This window comes from Ailuropoda melanoleuca, chromosome 5, assembly GCF_002007445.2.
Source record: "Ailuropoda melanoleuca isolate Jingjing chromosome 5, ASM200744v2, whole genome shotgun sequence".
In the NCBI taxonomy this organism is placed as follows: Eukaryota; Metazoa; Chordata; class Mammalia; order Carnivora; family Ursidae; genus Ailuropoda; species Ailuropoda melanoleuca.
Genome location: NC_048222.1, coordinates 65,951,840 through 65,966,960, shown reverse-complemented (window position 1 = coordinate 65,966,960; position 15,121 = coordinate 65,951,840). Strand labels below are relative to the sequence as shown.

General features: G+C 35.7%; 1 protein-coding gene across 1 annotated transcript in view; it reads left to right on the top strand.

The window, feature by feature from the left end:
* The window catches only part of FAM98B (family with sequence similarity 98 member B), a 37,483-nt gene that overhangs the window by 13,490 nt on the left and 8,872 nt on the right, over positions 1-15,121 (top strand). Inside the window, 3 exon segments of the mRNA XM_011227791.3 lie at positions 1,066-1,244; positions 4,136-4,216; positions 4,802-4,918. Of these exon segments, the coding sequence (XP_011226093.3) occupies positions 1,066-1,244; positions 4,136-4,216; positions 4,802-4,918 (377 nt within the window).

The following is a 15,121-nucleotide window of genomic DNA, read 5'->3' as shown; positions in this document are numbered from 1 at the left end:
ATCCCATAACGCCGGGATCACGCCCTGAGCCGAAGGCAGACGCTTAACGACTGCGTCACCCAGGCGCCCCCTTAGCAAATATTTTTTAAAGATTTTATTTGTTTATTTTCAGAGAGAGAAAGCAAATGCAGGAAGAGGGGCAGAGGGAGAGGGGGAGGAAATCCCCGCTGAGTGGGGAGCCTGATTTGGGGCTTGATCTCAAGACCCTGCGATCACTGACCAAAATGTATCAAACTTCACTTATGAGTACTATGCCAAGGTCCTTCTGATTTTAAAACCTTATTAAAACAGCTTACCAGTTTTGTAAAAATTTATGTTTGATAACTTCCCGTTTTCCCCCTCCCCCAGCCCCTGGCAACCTCCATTCTACTCTCTGCTTTATGACTTGGACTGTGTTAGGTTCCTCATAAAAGTGGTATCACATAGTATTTGTCCTTCTATGTTTGGCTTATTTCACTTTGCATAGTGTCCTCCAGGTTCACCCATGTGGTTGCAAGTGGCTGGATTTCCTTTTTTTAAGGCTGAATAATATTCCATTGTGTATATATATACTACATTTTCTTTTAAAAAATATCTTTATTGAAATATAGTTCACATATCATAAAATTCAGCTATTTAAACTACAATTCAATGGTTTTTAGTTTATCCACAAAATTGTGCAAGAATCACCACAATCTAAGTTTCCAACATGTCCAACATCTCAAAAGGAAATCCTATATCCATTAAGTCACACCCCATTCCTCCCCAACCTATCCCATGCCCCTAATCCTACCACCCACTACCATGTTCTAGGAAACAACTAATTTACTTTCTGTTTCTATGGATTTGCCTATTCTGGGCATGTCATATAGAATCATATAATATGTATACCACATTTTCTTTATTCATCTATTGAAGGGCACTTGTTTCCCTCTCTTGACTATTGTGAACAGTACTGCAGAGGACATAGCAGTGTAAATCTCTTTGACATCCTGATTTCATTTCCTTGGAATGTATACCTAGAACTGGGATTTTTAAGTAGTTCTTGTATATTTTAACATTATGTTTTCCCTTTTTTTATTATAGTATTTTTAAGTACAGAGCTTCAAGCTTTACAGATACTGCAGAACAAGAAACGTAAAGATTCTCAATTAGATAAAAACAGTGAAATTTATCAGGAAGTTCAAGCTATCTGTGATACTCTTGGTGTACCCAAGTCAGCAACTTCTGACATTCCGCTTATGCTAAACCAAGTGGAATCAAAGGTATTATATTTGTTTTATTTTTCATTTCCCAAAAATGGAATTAAATGCTAACATGTAAATGTTCTATTAAAAATGAAAATATTTCCTTTAAAACTACATTCCATTTCAGGAGAAGTTTATCTTCTGTAAACTAAATTTTGGATTTTGAATTAATATTGCATGTGACTTAATTTGCCTATAGCTAATATTCAGGAATTAGTGAGTGAGGGCCCTTAGGCCTTTCGAGAATTTTCTGTGCTAGAAATCACTTGGCAAGTTAAAGGATCCCTTTCCTAAATAAAGTTGTATTGTAATATAATGAAAGAAGTAGAGTAATCCTCCAAAGTGAAAGGCAGACTACATTAAAAAAGATATTGTTAATAGAATTGTAATGTGGTTGTCTTTGGCAGTGAGCAAGCACAGTTTCTGGTGGATAGGTGTTTCGTATGTTTGTTATATAGAGAATGAATGGATGAGTACCCTGATGTAGTTAAAAACAACCACAAACTGTATACCTTAAACTTTTTGAAATTTTCTCTTCAGTTATTAAACTACTGTTCTTCCCCATTGAGCCATATATTAGAATGCTAATCTTGCACACCAAGTTCCAGCCTAGTTCCTAGGAGTCCTCTAGGGGACTAAGGCAGGATTTATTTTAAAGGAAAAGAACATTCGCACTGTCAAGAATAGGTATTAAAACTCCGTTTTTAGACATGTTGTGTTATGCTAAATCCTTGAATAAAATACTTTTGTTTTGGTAGTTTATGAACTGAAAAATTAAAAGATTTGTCTCCATTGAACATAGAGAATTTGGTATCATTAAGATGAAAATACAGTTTTAAAGACATTTTTTTTCTTTTTGTGAAACCTGCAGACCAAAGAATAACACTGTGAATTGCTCAAAAACATTGTTCTGTAATTAAGTTACTCTTCAATGCTTATTTTCTCTTTTCGTCTGGATTAAGAATGATCTGGAATTGGCTAAAATGTCATGGAGAATTTCAAATTGACAGATTTCTAGGCTCTTTCTAATCTTCCAGTGCTTCTACATGTTGATCCCAAAGAGGCTTTTCCCTTTTATGGGTCTCATTTAATATTAAAAATATCCGCAAACCTCTTGTTTCTTTACTTGAAGTAGGGCAATAATGCCTGTGTTCAGATGCTGGCAGGTTAGTTATAAGGTAGTTGTTACTTGGCCATTGTGGCCAAATATTTACTTAAAAAGATTTTTTTCTCCATTCAGTTCCTGTCAAAAGCAAAATTTCCTTATTGTACGGGTGATGTGTCCAGAATACACTTTTATCACCAGTGGGGAAGAAAATTATTATTTTCTAACTTGAAGCTGTTCAAATGTGAATCTAATGTAATCATAGTAATATTAATGACAAACATACAGGATTTACTGTTCCAAATGTTTATATATAATAACTCATTTAGTTCTCATATCACTTATAATGAGGTATTACTACTATTCTCTGCAATAGCCATATGAGGAAAGATTTAATAAATGGGACAAGCATGTTTCTGAGTAGTAGTGGTAGACCTGAGGTTGGAGTACAGGCAACCTCCAGAGTCTGTGCTCTTAACTCCCTCTCTATCTATTTGGATTTCATTCTCAAACTTACTAAAACTTACTAAAACACTGTTGTCCAGTGTTGAAATCCTGGGAGTGGAGCTGAATGTGATTATGTGTAAGAAACTGTAAGTATGCATTCAGAATCCTACTTGAGTGAGGAGTTACAAATCATGCTTCTAGTAATATATGAAATGATCAAAGTTGAAGGTACTTAAATAGTTGGGAAATCTACAGAAGTTGACTTTCTTGAAGTAATTCTTTATAATATGTAAGAATTGTATTGTACAGGCATATTTGCTGTAAAGCTAGTAAAGCTTAAGCTTTGGGGCCACTCATTTGCACAAGTTCTTTCTAAGCTAATTTTTTTAAAAAAATAGCTTTCTGAAGATACATTCTACATAGCAAATTCACCCATTTAAAGTTGATGAATTTTAGTATTTTTAAATTATATTTAGTGTATTTAGAGGTACAACCATCATCCAAATAGAATTTTAGAACATTTCCATCACCCTCAAAAAAAACCCTTGTACCCATTTACAGTCACTTGCCATCACCACCATGTTTCTAAGCTAATTTTCTGTTCGCAGTTTTTAATTATTTTTCTTAAAAAGTGCCCCTAACGTAAAATAAGCTTCATATTCCTCAAAATCTCTTGATTATTTTCTCTAGTTACCTTATAACTAAGACACTGTAAATAGGCCATTTGGTTTTAAAATTGTTTCTTTAGATAATGAAAGTTACTTCAGATAGGAGGGTGAGCCCAACTTAGGCTATCATTTTCTTCAGGATAAATTACTGTTATTGGAATGGCTGGTATTGCTAAAGCAAAAACAAATGTCTGATATTTTGTTCACTGAAATAAAAGTGTTGCTTTGCAAAAGTAACTAAATGTGTTTGTGGTGACTAGAATTTAGAGGGCTTGCTCACCTAGGTTTTCTTCTGAACCGTGAAACCAGAATGTTTAGAATTGTACTCTGTACAAGAGTGTGCATAATAGTGTGCCATTTCAAGGAGAAATTCCCAAAATTATTTCACATAAGACCATACAGAGTCTCATTGTAAAACCTTTCAGTAGCTACTTCTGTAGTTGTCTGTGTGTATTATTTCTTATTCTGGAAAAGAAGGTGTGCTATAGTTTGAATTAATATAACTAATGCTTCTTTGAAAAAGATACTCTGCATTGTGGTGATATTCTTTCTTGGTTTGTGAAGGTGAATTTCAGTTATTTCACTTTAACATTTCATTTATTTTTTAGCATTCAAAACATTTTAAGAAAGAATAAGATTGTGAAAATGTATATCCCTAATTTAAAACAATCTTCTATATTTACTTTTAGGTGAAAGATATTCTCTCAAAAGTCCAGAAAAATCATGTGGGAAAACCACTGCTGAAAATTGACTTAAATCTGGAACAGGCGGTAAATTCCCTCCCTTTATTAGATTAGTGAATATGGTTTAATTTATTAGTGGACACCTAATTTTACAGGGGGTAGCGTGTGTTTATTATTTTGGAGAATTAAAATGGATTGATACCCTAGAGAAATAGGTCCTAACATTTCTTCAATCAGATAATTAATTAGTTTTAGCAGTACCTGGCCAAGAGTATGTATAACACCCAATATGTTAACATAGTTGTGATTTGAAAAGTATAGTAGCTCAAAGTCAACAAGGTAGAAATTTGGGGTATTTTCTTTCCTTTTTGGTCCAGACTACTTAGCAAGTAGATGTTTTACTTAAACATGCTTGATTGAAGATGAGGTAAACTCTCCCAATGTAGAGTTTAATTCATATATTTACTGTCTTCTGAATATCGTAAATGTTCTATCAGATACTCTTTATTATGTAAAAAATTTTACCATAAAGTCTCATGGGATCAGAAAGTGGCCACCAAGCACAATATATTTTGAATCAGTAAGAAGTATTGACTACAGTTTTCAAATTTCTTTTCTGGACTATGCCAGAAAGAGTGTAAAGTGTATGATTTTTGTTTCTGAATTCTTTAGGAACAACTGGAAAGAATCAATGATGCTCTTTCTTGTGAATATGAGTGCCGCCGGCGGATGCTAATGAAACGGTTAGATGTGACCGTGCAGTCCTTTGGTTGGTCTGATAGAGCAAAGGTAAGACTGTTTTCCCATTTGTGTCCTGTAGGTGGTACTCTCTGACAGCTCTTCAGGCTGTCTTGTTTGTTATTGTGTAACTGTGCCACATTTGTACTTACCATTCCCGTCTGAAGCACATGCCCAGGCCAACTACTGGTCTTATATAATGATCCTAGTCTTTTCTAAATTCCTGTCTGCAGATATCTTAATTTCTCTCCAAAACTTTCACATTTATTTTAAAGTCCTAGATGTTGTGATTTATGCAATGATATGCATAAAGAAAAGGACATCATATGAGACAGTGAGATAGATATAATGAGCAACTGGTCGAGAAAGCAGAATACTGGAATAAGTACAGGCAGTACTGATACCAGTACAAGTCTTCTTAAAAGTGTCCTAAGGCTCTGGGCTGTGTTCTAGTTGAAGAGGTTGGAGGGCAGGGGGCATTCCGAAATGATGAATCTCTTCACATAGTCCTATAGAGCTGTCTCCCATCCCTCCCATTTTATGCCTTTAATCTGTATCCATGCTTCATCTGGGTACCCTGCTCCACTCTGCATCAGAGTCTAGAAACTCTCCAGACAATAAGCTGGGACAATTACAGGCTTCACCACATTTGCTTTCTCTGTTTCAGGGATTACTGTTTTGGGCTCCTTGATGTCCAGTGTCTGAAAATCATTGGTTCACATGGGTTGTCTGCTTTGCTAGTTTCAGGTCAGAGGGTACGTTTGGTGCCTCTTACTCTCAGGTATCATCACATCATCATCATCATCATCACTATCATTATTACCTTTTTTGTATTGACCTGGCAGTTCTCTGTCCCACGTTGTATTAGCTGGGGTCACTTGTGCAGCTTCATTCATGCTTGGACTAGGTTGGAATATTCAAGATAGTTGTCTCATACGTCTGGGTTCTGCTGATTGCTGGGGTGCTTTGGTTGTCCTCTTGGTTTTTATGTGGTCTCTGTCTCCATGTGGTGTCTTGTATTGGTTTTCTATGGGTGCTGTAACAAATTAGCATACACTTAGTGGCTTAAATAATAAACATTTATTCTCTTACAGTTCTGGAGATCAGAAGTCCTAAAATGAAGGTATTAGCAAGGTTAACTTAAGGTTAAGTTAGCATTCCTCCCAGATGCCTCAGGGGAGAATCTGTTTCATTTGTATTTTCTAGCTTCCATATGCCACCTGTGTACCTTGGCTCTTGACTTCATCCTCTTATCTTAAAAGCCAGTAGTGTAAGATCTTCCATTCTCTCGTCCTGTTTCTATTGTCACATCACCTTTTGTCTAATAAATATTCCTATGATTATACTGGGCCCACTTGGATAATACAGGTTAATCTTTCCATCTAAAAAGATCCTTGAGTTAATCACATCTACATCTGCAGGGTAACATAGTCACAGGTTCCAGGGAATAGGATATGGACGTCTTTGGGTGTCATATTCCTTCTATTGGATTTTGTTTTTTCTTGCATTGTATTTCTCTATTATATGCTGCTGCTGCTTTTTTCTTTCTGAATATACTTTTTAAAATCAAGTATTCTAATGAGTTTTCCATTTTCTGTATACTTTCCCTCCCAAAAGATAGTATTCTCCTGTTGCCATCATGGGCTTTTTGCATGGCTATCCTTGGCTACTCCACTATTTCCTGGATCCTGTGGCTACCTTTTTCATTGTTTCTTCTCTCATTTTGCTATAATAAATCCATAAATAAAAACCCTTCCTGGGGCGCGTGGGTGGCGCAGTCGTTAAGCGTCTGCCTTCTCAGGGTGTGATCCTGGCGTTCTGGGATCGAGCCCCACACCAGGCTCCTCCGCTAGGAGCCTGCTTCTTCCTCTCCCACTCCCCCTGCTTGTGTTCCCTCTCTTGCTGGCTGTCTCTCTCTGTCAAGTAAATAAATAAAATCTTTAAAAAAAATAAAATAAAATAAAAACCCTTCCTGACAAAGGGTGCATAGGAGGTGATTTTTCTGAATCCTTCCATTCTGAAAATATGTTTATTCTGCCACATTTGATTGATAGTGTGAATAAATATAAAAATCTAGTTTGAAAATATTATCCCCTAAGAGTACTGATTGCTTCATTGTTTTCTGATGTTTGATGCTGCTGGTGAGAAACCTGATGTCATTCTATGTCTTTTGGGTGACATTTTGTTTTTCTTTGGAAGCTTTTGGGCTCTTTTCTCTAGCCTTGGAGTTCTGATATTTCATAGTAAGTGTTGGTATGGGTCTTTTCCATTTACTGTGCTGAACACTAAGTGGACCTTTGAATCAGCACTCTTAGCCTTTATATTTTTCTTCATTAATTTCTTCCCTTTTGTTTTCTCTTTCTGAAATTCTTGTTAGATTTTGGACATCCTGGGTAGATCCACTTAAGTTGCTTTATTTTTTCTCTCATTTTCCATCTCTTTTCCTTTTTTGATACACTTTCTTAGAAATGTCCTCAATTTTATTTTGTTCTTGGTATTGAATTTTTGTTTCTGCCATCGTTATTTTTTCTGCCATAGTTATTTTCCAGGGAGTCTTTTTGGTTTTTGAGTTTTCCTTTTTTTCATATTTTTTTCTTGTTTTATGGATGTATTACCTTCTTAAGATGAAAAATTAAAAAAAAATTTTTTTGTCTTCAGTTATCTCTGTTTCCTCCAGGGTTATTTTTTATTAGTTTTTCTTAGTTTCTTTCTTATGGTGATTTTCTTCAAATGCAGTATGGTTCTTGGTTGTTCATATTTAAGAGCAAGACACTGAAAAGCTCTGTGTTTGCTTTTTTGATTTCACATCTAAGTGAAATCATCGGGTATTTCTCTTTGTGTGGCTTATTTCACTTAGCATTTTACCCTCTAGATCCATCTAGGTTGTTAGAAATGGCAAGACTTCATTTTTTTATGGCTGAATTATGTTCCATTATTTGCGTATATGTGTGTGTGTATATACACGGACAACCTCCCCACATCTTTTGTATCCATTCATCTGTCAGTGTCCACTGAGATATTAGGTTGCTTCCATATCTTGGCTATTGTAAGTAATGCTACAGTGAACATAGGGATGCACATATCTTTTCAAATTAGTGTTTTTGTTTTGTTTGGGTAAATACCCAAGAATGGTATTGCTGGATTGTATGGTAGTCCTGTTTTCAATTTTTTAAGGACCCTCCGTACTGTTCTCCACAGTGCCTGCACCATTTATGTTTCCACCAACAGCACACGAGGGTTCCCTTTTCTCCATATCCTTGCCAACACTTGTTGTTTCTTGTGTTTTTGATAATAGCCATTCTGAGAGGTGTGAGGTGGTATCTCATTGTAGTTTTGATTTGTATTTTCCTAATGATGAGTGATATTGAGCATCTTTTTATGTGTCTGTTGGCTGTTTGTATGTCTTTGGAAAAATGTCTATGTAGGTCCTCTGCCCATTTTTTAATCTTATTTTTTTGATAGGAGTTGTATGAGTTCTTTATATCTTTATATCTAACATCTTTTGGATGTTAAACTTTTATCAGTAATATCATTTGCAAATACCTTCTCACATTGATTAGTTTACTGTTTAGTTTTGTTGGTTTTCCTTGCTGTGCAAAAGCTTTCTTGGTTGATGTCATCTCATTCGTTTATTTTTTTTGCTTTTGCTGTCCTTGCATGAGGAGACAGATCCAAAAAAAAAAAAAAAATACTGCTAAAACTGATGCCAAATAGCTTACTGTTTTCTTCTAGGAATTTTATAGTTTCAGTGAACTTATTTTAAGTCTTTAATCCATTTTGAGTTTATTTTTGTGTATGATTTCAGAAGGTGGTCCAGGTTCATTCTTGTGCATGTAGCTGTCCAGTTTTCCTAGCACCATTTATTGAAGGGACCATCCTTTCCAACCTTGTATATCCTTGCCTCCTTTATTGTATGTTAATTGACCATATAAGCATGGGTTCATTTCTGGGCTCTCTGTTCAGTGTTAAGGTGATCTGTGTGTCTGGTTTTTGTGCTAGTACCATACTGTTTTGATGTCTATAGCTTGTGTATAGTTTATAATCAGGGAGTGTGATATGTCCAGCTTTGTTCTTTCTCATAATTGCTTTTGCTATTCGGTATCTTTTATTCTTACATATGAATTTTAGTATTATTTTAGTCATAGTATTTTGGTTCTGTGAAAAATGCCATTGGTGTTTTTATAGAGCTTGCTTTGAATCTGTAGATTGCTTTGGGTAGTACGGATATTTTAACAAAATTAATTCTTCTAATCCTTGAGCATGGTACATCTTTCCATTTATTTGTGTTGTCTTCAGTGTTTTTCATCAGTGTCTTGTAATTTTCACTGTATAGGTCTTTTCCCCTCCTTGGTAAATTTATTCCTAGGTTTTGTTTTGTTTTTATGCAGTTGTAAATGGAATTATTTTCTTAATAACTTTTTTGTTATTAGTATATAGAAACACAACAGATTTCCGTATATTAATTTTGTATCCTGCAACTTTACTGAATTCATTTATTGGTTTTAATAATTTTTTTGGTGGGGTGCTTAGGGTTTTCTGTATATAATAAGTCATCTACACATAATGACAGTTCTGCTTCTTTTCAGTTTGGAAGCCTTCTTTTTTATTCCCCTTGCCTAATACCTGTGGCCAGGGCTTCAGTACTGTGTTGAATAACAGTGGCAAGAATAGGCATCCTTGTTTTGTTCCTGACCTTAGAGGAAAAACTTCCATCTTTTCACTGTTGAGTGTGATGTTTACAATGGGTTTGTCATATGTGGCTTTTGTTATGTTCAGGTACGTTACCCACTTTATTCAGAGTTTTTATCATTAATGGATGTTGAATTTTGTTATATGTTTTTTCTGCATCTATTGAGATCATCAATCATATGATTTTTATCCTTCATTAATGTGGTATATCATGTTTGATTTACAGATGTTAAATGTCCTGCATCTGTAGAATAAATACCACTTAATTATGTAATTTTAATGTATTATTGAATTCCTTTTGCTAATCATTTGTTGAGGAGTTTTGTGTCTATGTTTATCAGGGATATTGGCCTGTAATTTATTTTTGTTGGTGTCCTTGTCTGGTTTCAGGGTAGTGGTGGCCTTTAAAAATGAGTATGGAAGCGTTTCATCCTCTTCAGTTTTATGGAATAATTTGAGAAGGTTAGCTATTTATTCTTTAAGTGTTTGGTATAACTTGGCTGTGAAACTGTCTGGTCTTGGAGTTTTTTTTGTTGGGAGTGTTTTGATGACTGATTCAGTTTCACTGGTAATAAGTGTATTCATATTTTCTGTTTCTTCATGGTTCAGTCTTGGAAGGTTGTATGTTTCTAGGAATTAGTTTCATCTAAGTTGTCCAATTTATTGGTGTGTAATTGTTCAGTAATAGTCTTGTTATGATACTTCATATTTTGGTACTATTGATTATAACTTCTCTTTCATTTCTAATTCTATTTGGGCTCTTTGTTTTTTTCCAGATGAGTCTGGCTAAAGGTTTATCAATTTTGTTTATCTTCAGAGAATCAGTTCATTGTTTCATTGCTCTTTTCTATTTATTTATTTATTTATTTTTTAGTCTCTAGTGCATTTATTTCTGTTCTGATCTTTATTTCCTTCCGTTAACTTTGGGCTTTGTTGTTCTTCTTTTTCTAGTTCCTTTAGGTGTAGAATATTTGAGGTTTCTCTTGTTTTTTGAGGTAAGCCTGCATTGCTATGGACTTCCCTCTTAGAACTCATTATTTGTATCCCATAGATTTTGGAATGTTGTGTTTCCATTTTCAATGTCTTAGTATTTTTTAATTTTATCTTTGATTTCTTCATTGACTCATTGGTTGTTTAATACATGTTGCTTGGTTTCCACACATTTGTTTTTTTTCAATTTTCTTCTTGTAATTGATTTCTAGTTTGGTGCTGTTGCTGGAAGAGATGCATGGTATGATTTCAGTCTTCTTAAATTTATTGATACTTGTTTTGTGGCCTAACATCTGTTCTGTCCTGGGGAATGTTCCACATACTTTTGAATAGAATGTGTGTTCTGCTGCTTTTGTATGGAATGTTCTATGTATATTTTTTAAGTCCATTTGGTCTAATGTGTTTAAGGCCAATGTTTCCCTGTTGATTTTTCTGTTTGGATGATCTATCTGTAGTTGTAAGTGGGGTGTTGAAGTCCCCCACTATTATTGTATTGCTCTCAATTTCTCCTTTTATGCCTGTTAATATATGCTTTATACATGTAGGTGGTCCTATGTTGGGTACATAAATATTTAGAAATGTTATATCCTCTTGTTGGATTGCCCCCCTTTTCAAGATGTAATACCCCTATTTACCTTTTGTTATGGTCTTTGTTTTTGTTTTTAAGATTATTTATATATTTGAGAGCGAGAGAGAGCGTGGCTGAGGGAGAAGCGGGCTCCCTGCCAAGCAGGGAGCCCGATGTGGGGCTCAATCCCAGGACCCCAGGATCACGACCTGAGCTGAAGGCAGATGCTTTAACTGGCTGAGCCACCCAGGCGCCTCTGGTCTTTTAAAGTCTGTTTTGTCTAAGTATGGGTATCCAGCTTTCTTTTCATTTACATTTGAGTGTAATATCTTTTTTATTCCATTATGTTCAGTCAGTGAGTATCTTTAGATCTGAAGTGAGTCTCTTGTAGGTAGCATATAATGGGTCTTGTTCTTTTATCTGTTGAGCCATCCTGTGTGTTTTGACTGGGGAATTTATTTCATTAACATTTATTGTTTTCTGGTTATTTTTGTAGTTCTTCCCTGTCTTGTCTTCTTGCCTTGCTCTCTTTCCTTGTAGTTTGATGCCTTTCTATAGTCTTATGTTTGGCTTCTCTTTGCTTTATTTTTTGTGTATCATAGGTTTTTGGTTGTAGTTACTATGAGTTTTATATATTACAACCTGTGTATATAATGGTCTCTTTTAAGTTGATGGTCGCTTAGAATGAGTTGATGAATGTATACTAAAAGCACTACATTTTTACTTCCCACCCCCAATATTGTATGTTTTTGGCATCTTACATTATGTCATTTTATTTTATGTATCCATTAATTAATTACTGTAGTTATAGTTGATTTTACTACTTTTGTCTTTTAGCCTTCATACTAGCTTTGTAAGTGGTTGATCCACTGCCTTTATTATATAATTGCCTTTAACAGTGCAATTTTTTTTTCTTTCATATATTATTTCTAGCCATGGCTTTTCATTTCTGCTTAAATAATCCTTTTAACATTTCTTATAAGAAATGTTTAGTGTTGATGAACTCCATTAGCTTTTGCTTGTCTGGGAAATTCTTACCTCCCTGTCAATTCTGAATGATAACCCTGCAGATATTCTTGATTGTAAGTTTTCCTTTCGGTACATTGAATAGATCATGTCACTCCCTTCTGGCCTGCAAGATTTTTGCTGAAAAAATCAGCTAACAGACTTATGGGAGTTTCCTTGTGTATAACTAGTTGTTTTTTCTCTTGTCTTTAAGATTCTCTCCTTATTTTTAACTTTTAATATTTTACTTATCAATGTGTTGTGGTATGGATCTCTTTGTTTGGGACTCATCTTGCTTCCTGGACTTGGATGTCCGTTTTGTTCCCCAGTTTGGGAAGTTTACAGCCATTATTTTTTCAAATAAGTTTTTTGCCTCTTTTTCCCTCTTTTCTCCTTCTGGGGCCCCTATAATGTGAATATTAGTACATTTGATGTCTTGGAGGTCCCTTAAACTATCCTCAGTTTTAAAAATTCTTTTTTCTTTTTGTTGTTCTGATCAGGTGATTTCCACTACCTTGTCTTCCAGGTCACTCTCGGTTCTTCTTTATTATCTAATATGCTTTTGATTCCTGCCTGTCTTTTTTATTTCATTTATTGTGTGTTTCAGCTGTGATTGGTACTGTCTTATATGGTTGAAATTCTCACTTCACCTGTGCTTTTCCTGAGTTCGATGAACATCTTTATGCCCATTACTTTGAACTGTTTCAGATAGATAACTTCCATTTCATTAAGATCTTTTTTGGGTTTTGTTCTGTTCTTTCATTTGGAATATATTTCTCTGTTTCCTTATTTTGTCTGACTCTCTGTTTCTATGTATTAGGCAAATCAGCTACCTCTCCCAGTCTTAAAGGAGTAGCTTTGTGTAGGAGATGTCCTGGGGGGTCCAGAAGTGCAATCCCTCCTGATCTCCAGGGCCCCATGCTCAAGGGGCATTTTCTGTGTGAGCTGTGTATGCCTCCCTGTTATGGGACTCTGCCAAGGAGTGAGGCTCTCAGTGGAGCACCAGCAGCATTAGCAGATTAGATTGAGAGTTCCAAGATGGCACCTGCAAGCATCAGCACTAGCAAAGTAGAATGTGATCTCAAAAATGTCACCTGATAGTGTTTCTATCCCTAGAGTGTATCTCAGCAGTTGCCTGCCTCTCTCGCAGGTACCCAAGGACTATGAGTGGATGCCTTTACCTGTGGTGCGGGTACTTTCCAGCCTGTATTTTATCACTGGGTCTTGGGGTCAGTGAGCCCTTTAAGAACAAGTTTTCTGTTCCCTGTAGCTCTGTGGTTTTCCTGGATGTAATCTTTGTTTTCAAAGTCTGACTTGTTGGGGGCTTATCTCTTTTGTGCATAATCTAAGGGTTGGAGTGCCTGGTGTTGAACTCTAACCCTTCACTCCTCAGGGAGAAGTTCCATGTTTTTGAGATTCTTTCCCAGCTGTGGATCGCTGTGCCTGGTGTGGGTTTTTCCCTTTGGTGAGAGGAGGTCTCTGCCACTCCTGCTCCTCTTGATGCTGCCTCTTAGTTCCTCCTTGCGGAGGCTGTATTCATTCAGTTTTCAGGGCTTTTTCTGAGGGAATTATTCCATGCAGCTGTGTATATGTTTTGACCAGGGGAGGAGTTTTCGGGATCCTCTTATGCCACTCTCTGAACTCTCCTCTGAGAAAAAAAATTTTAGCATAGTAATAGAATAGCTATAAGGCAGGGTTGTAGCCTGTCAATGATGTATTCTCTTTCAATAAACGTTTATTCAGCACCTCGTATGTGTCAAGGTTTATGATGTACCTGGTTCTGGATGAACATTTCAGTACTCTGTATGATCAGGTGTAGAACAGTTTTAGAATATCTCTGTATCCACAATACCTGATCAGCTTCTCAGATCGGGTAAGCCTGTTTATATTCTCCGTGTGTACCAGGATAAACTCCAGAGGTGTATGTGTGTGTCCATGTCACTGGAGTGACTGTTGTATGTGAGAAACCTACATATTGTAAGAGCTGTGAGTTACCAAGAACTGGATGACATGATTGGGGACCTCAAGAAATGGAATAAAGTTCAGATGTATGGAAGATACCAATTTTTATTGACTTCTGGAAACTTAATAGAGTTGGTTTATGTATTGGGTCTCCAGTTTAATCTGATAGAATTTTTTTTTTAAAGATTATTTATTTGAGAGAGAGAGAGAGAGCGTGTGCGCATGAATGTGGGTGGGGTGGAAGAGCAGAGAAAGAGGGAGAAGCAGACTCCCTGCTGAGCCAGGAGCCCGATGCGGGGCTTGATCCCAGGACCCCAAGATCATGATCTGAGCCAAAGGTGGACGCTTAACTGAGCCACCCAGGTGCCCCTTAACCTGATAGAATTTTAACGGGAAAAAGGAATTTGAGAATATAAGGAAAATTGTGAAATTTAGTGCATTGAAAGTGTCTTAACATACTAACTTAGGATGTTTTTGCTATTGACCTTAAATTTACACAGAAATCCAAAATGAGTTTTGATATGCTGTTTTCTTTAAACATTTGGAGCAGCAGTTCTTTCCAACACCATTTAAAACACCATGGACATGTTAACTCTTTCCTAGCCTTTAACTGGGGGACTTTGAGAAATATGCCTTTAGGAAATACCTTGTTATTTATCTTCTCAACTTGGTCTTTTTTTTTTTTTAAATCATGTTTTAGGTCAAAGAGGTTGTTTTTTTGTTCTTTATTCTTTAGTCTGGATGATTTCTGAAAATTCTTTTTCTTAGGCTGTTTTTAGGTCAGTTTTGTCCTTTCAATTGATCCTTTTCAATTAATTATATGAATACATGCAATTGTACCCTGAGTTTTCTTGTTAAATTTAATATATCATTATCATTTCCCCCCATTTCATGTGTCTGAGATTGTTGAATGACTCATAAAATACTGTTCAACAGCATTTAAACTCTTTGCAGAATATTTTATCATATAAGTATATTCTATTAAGGTTTTCTTTGATTTTATCTAACCCTTTAATGAAATGCTCAGCAGCTGAATTTCT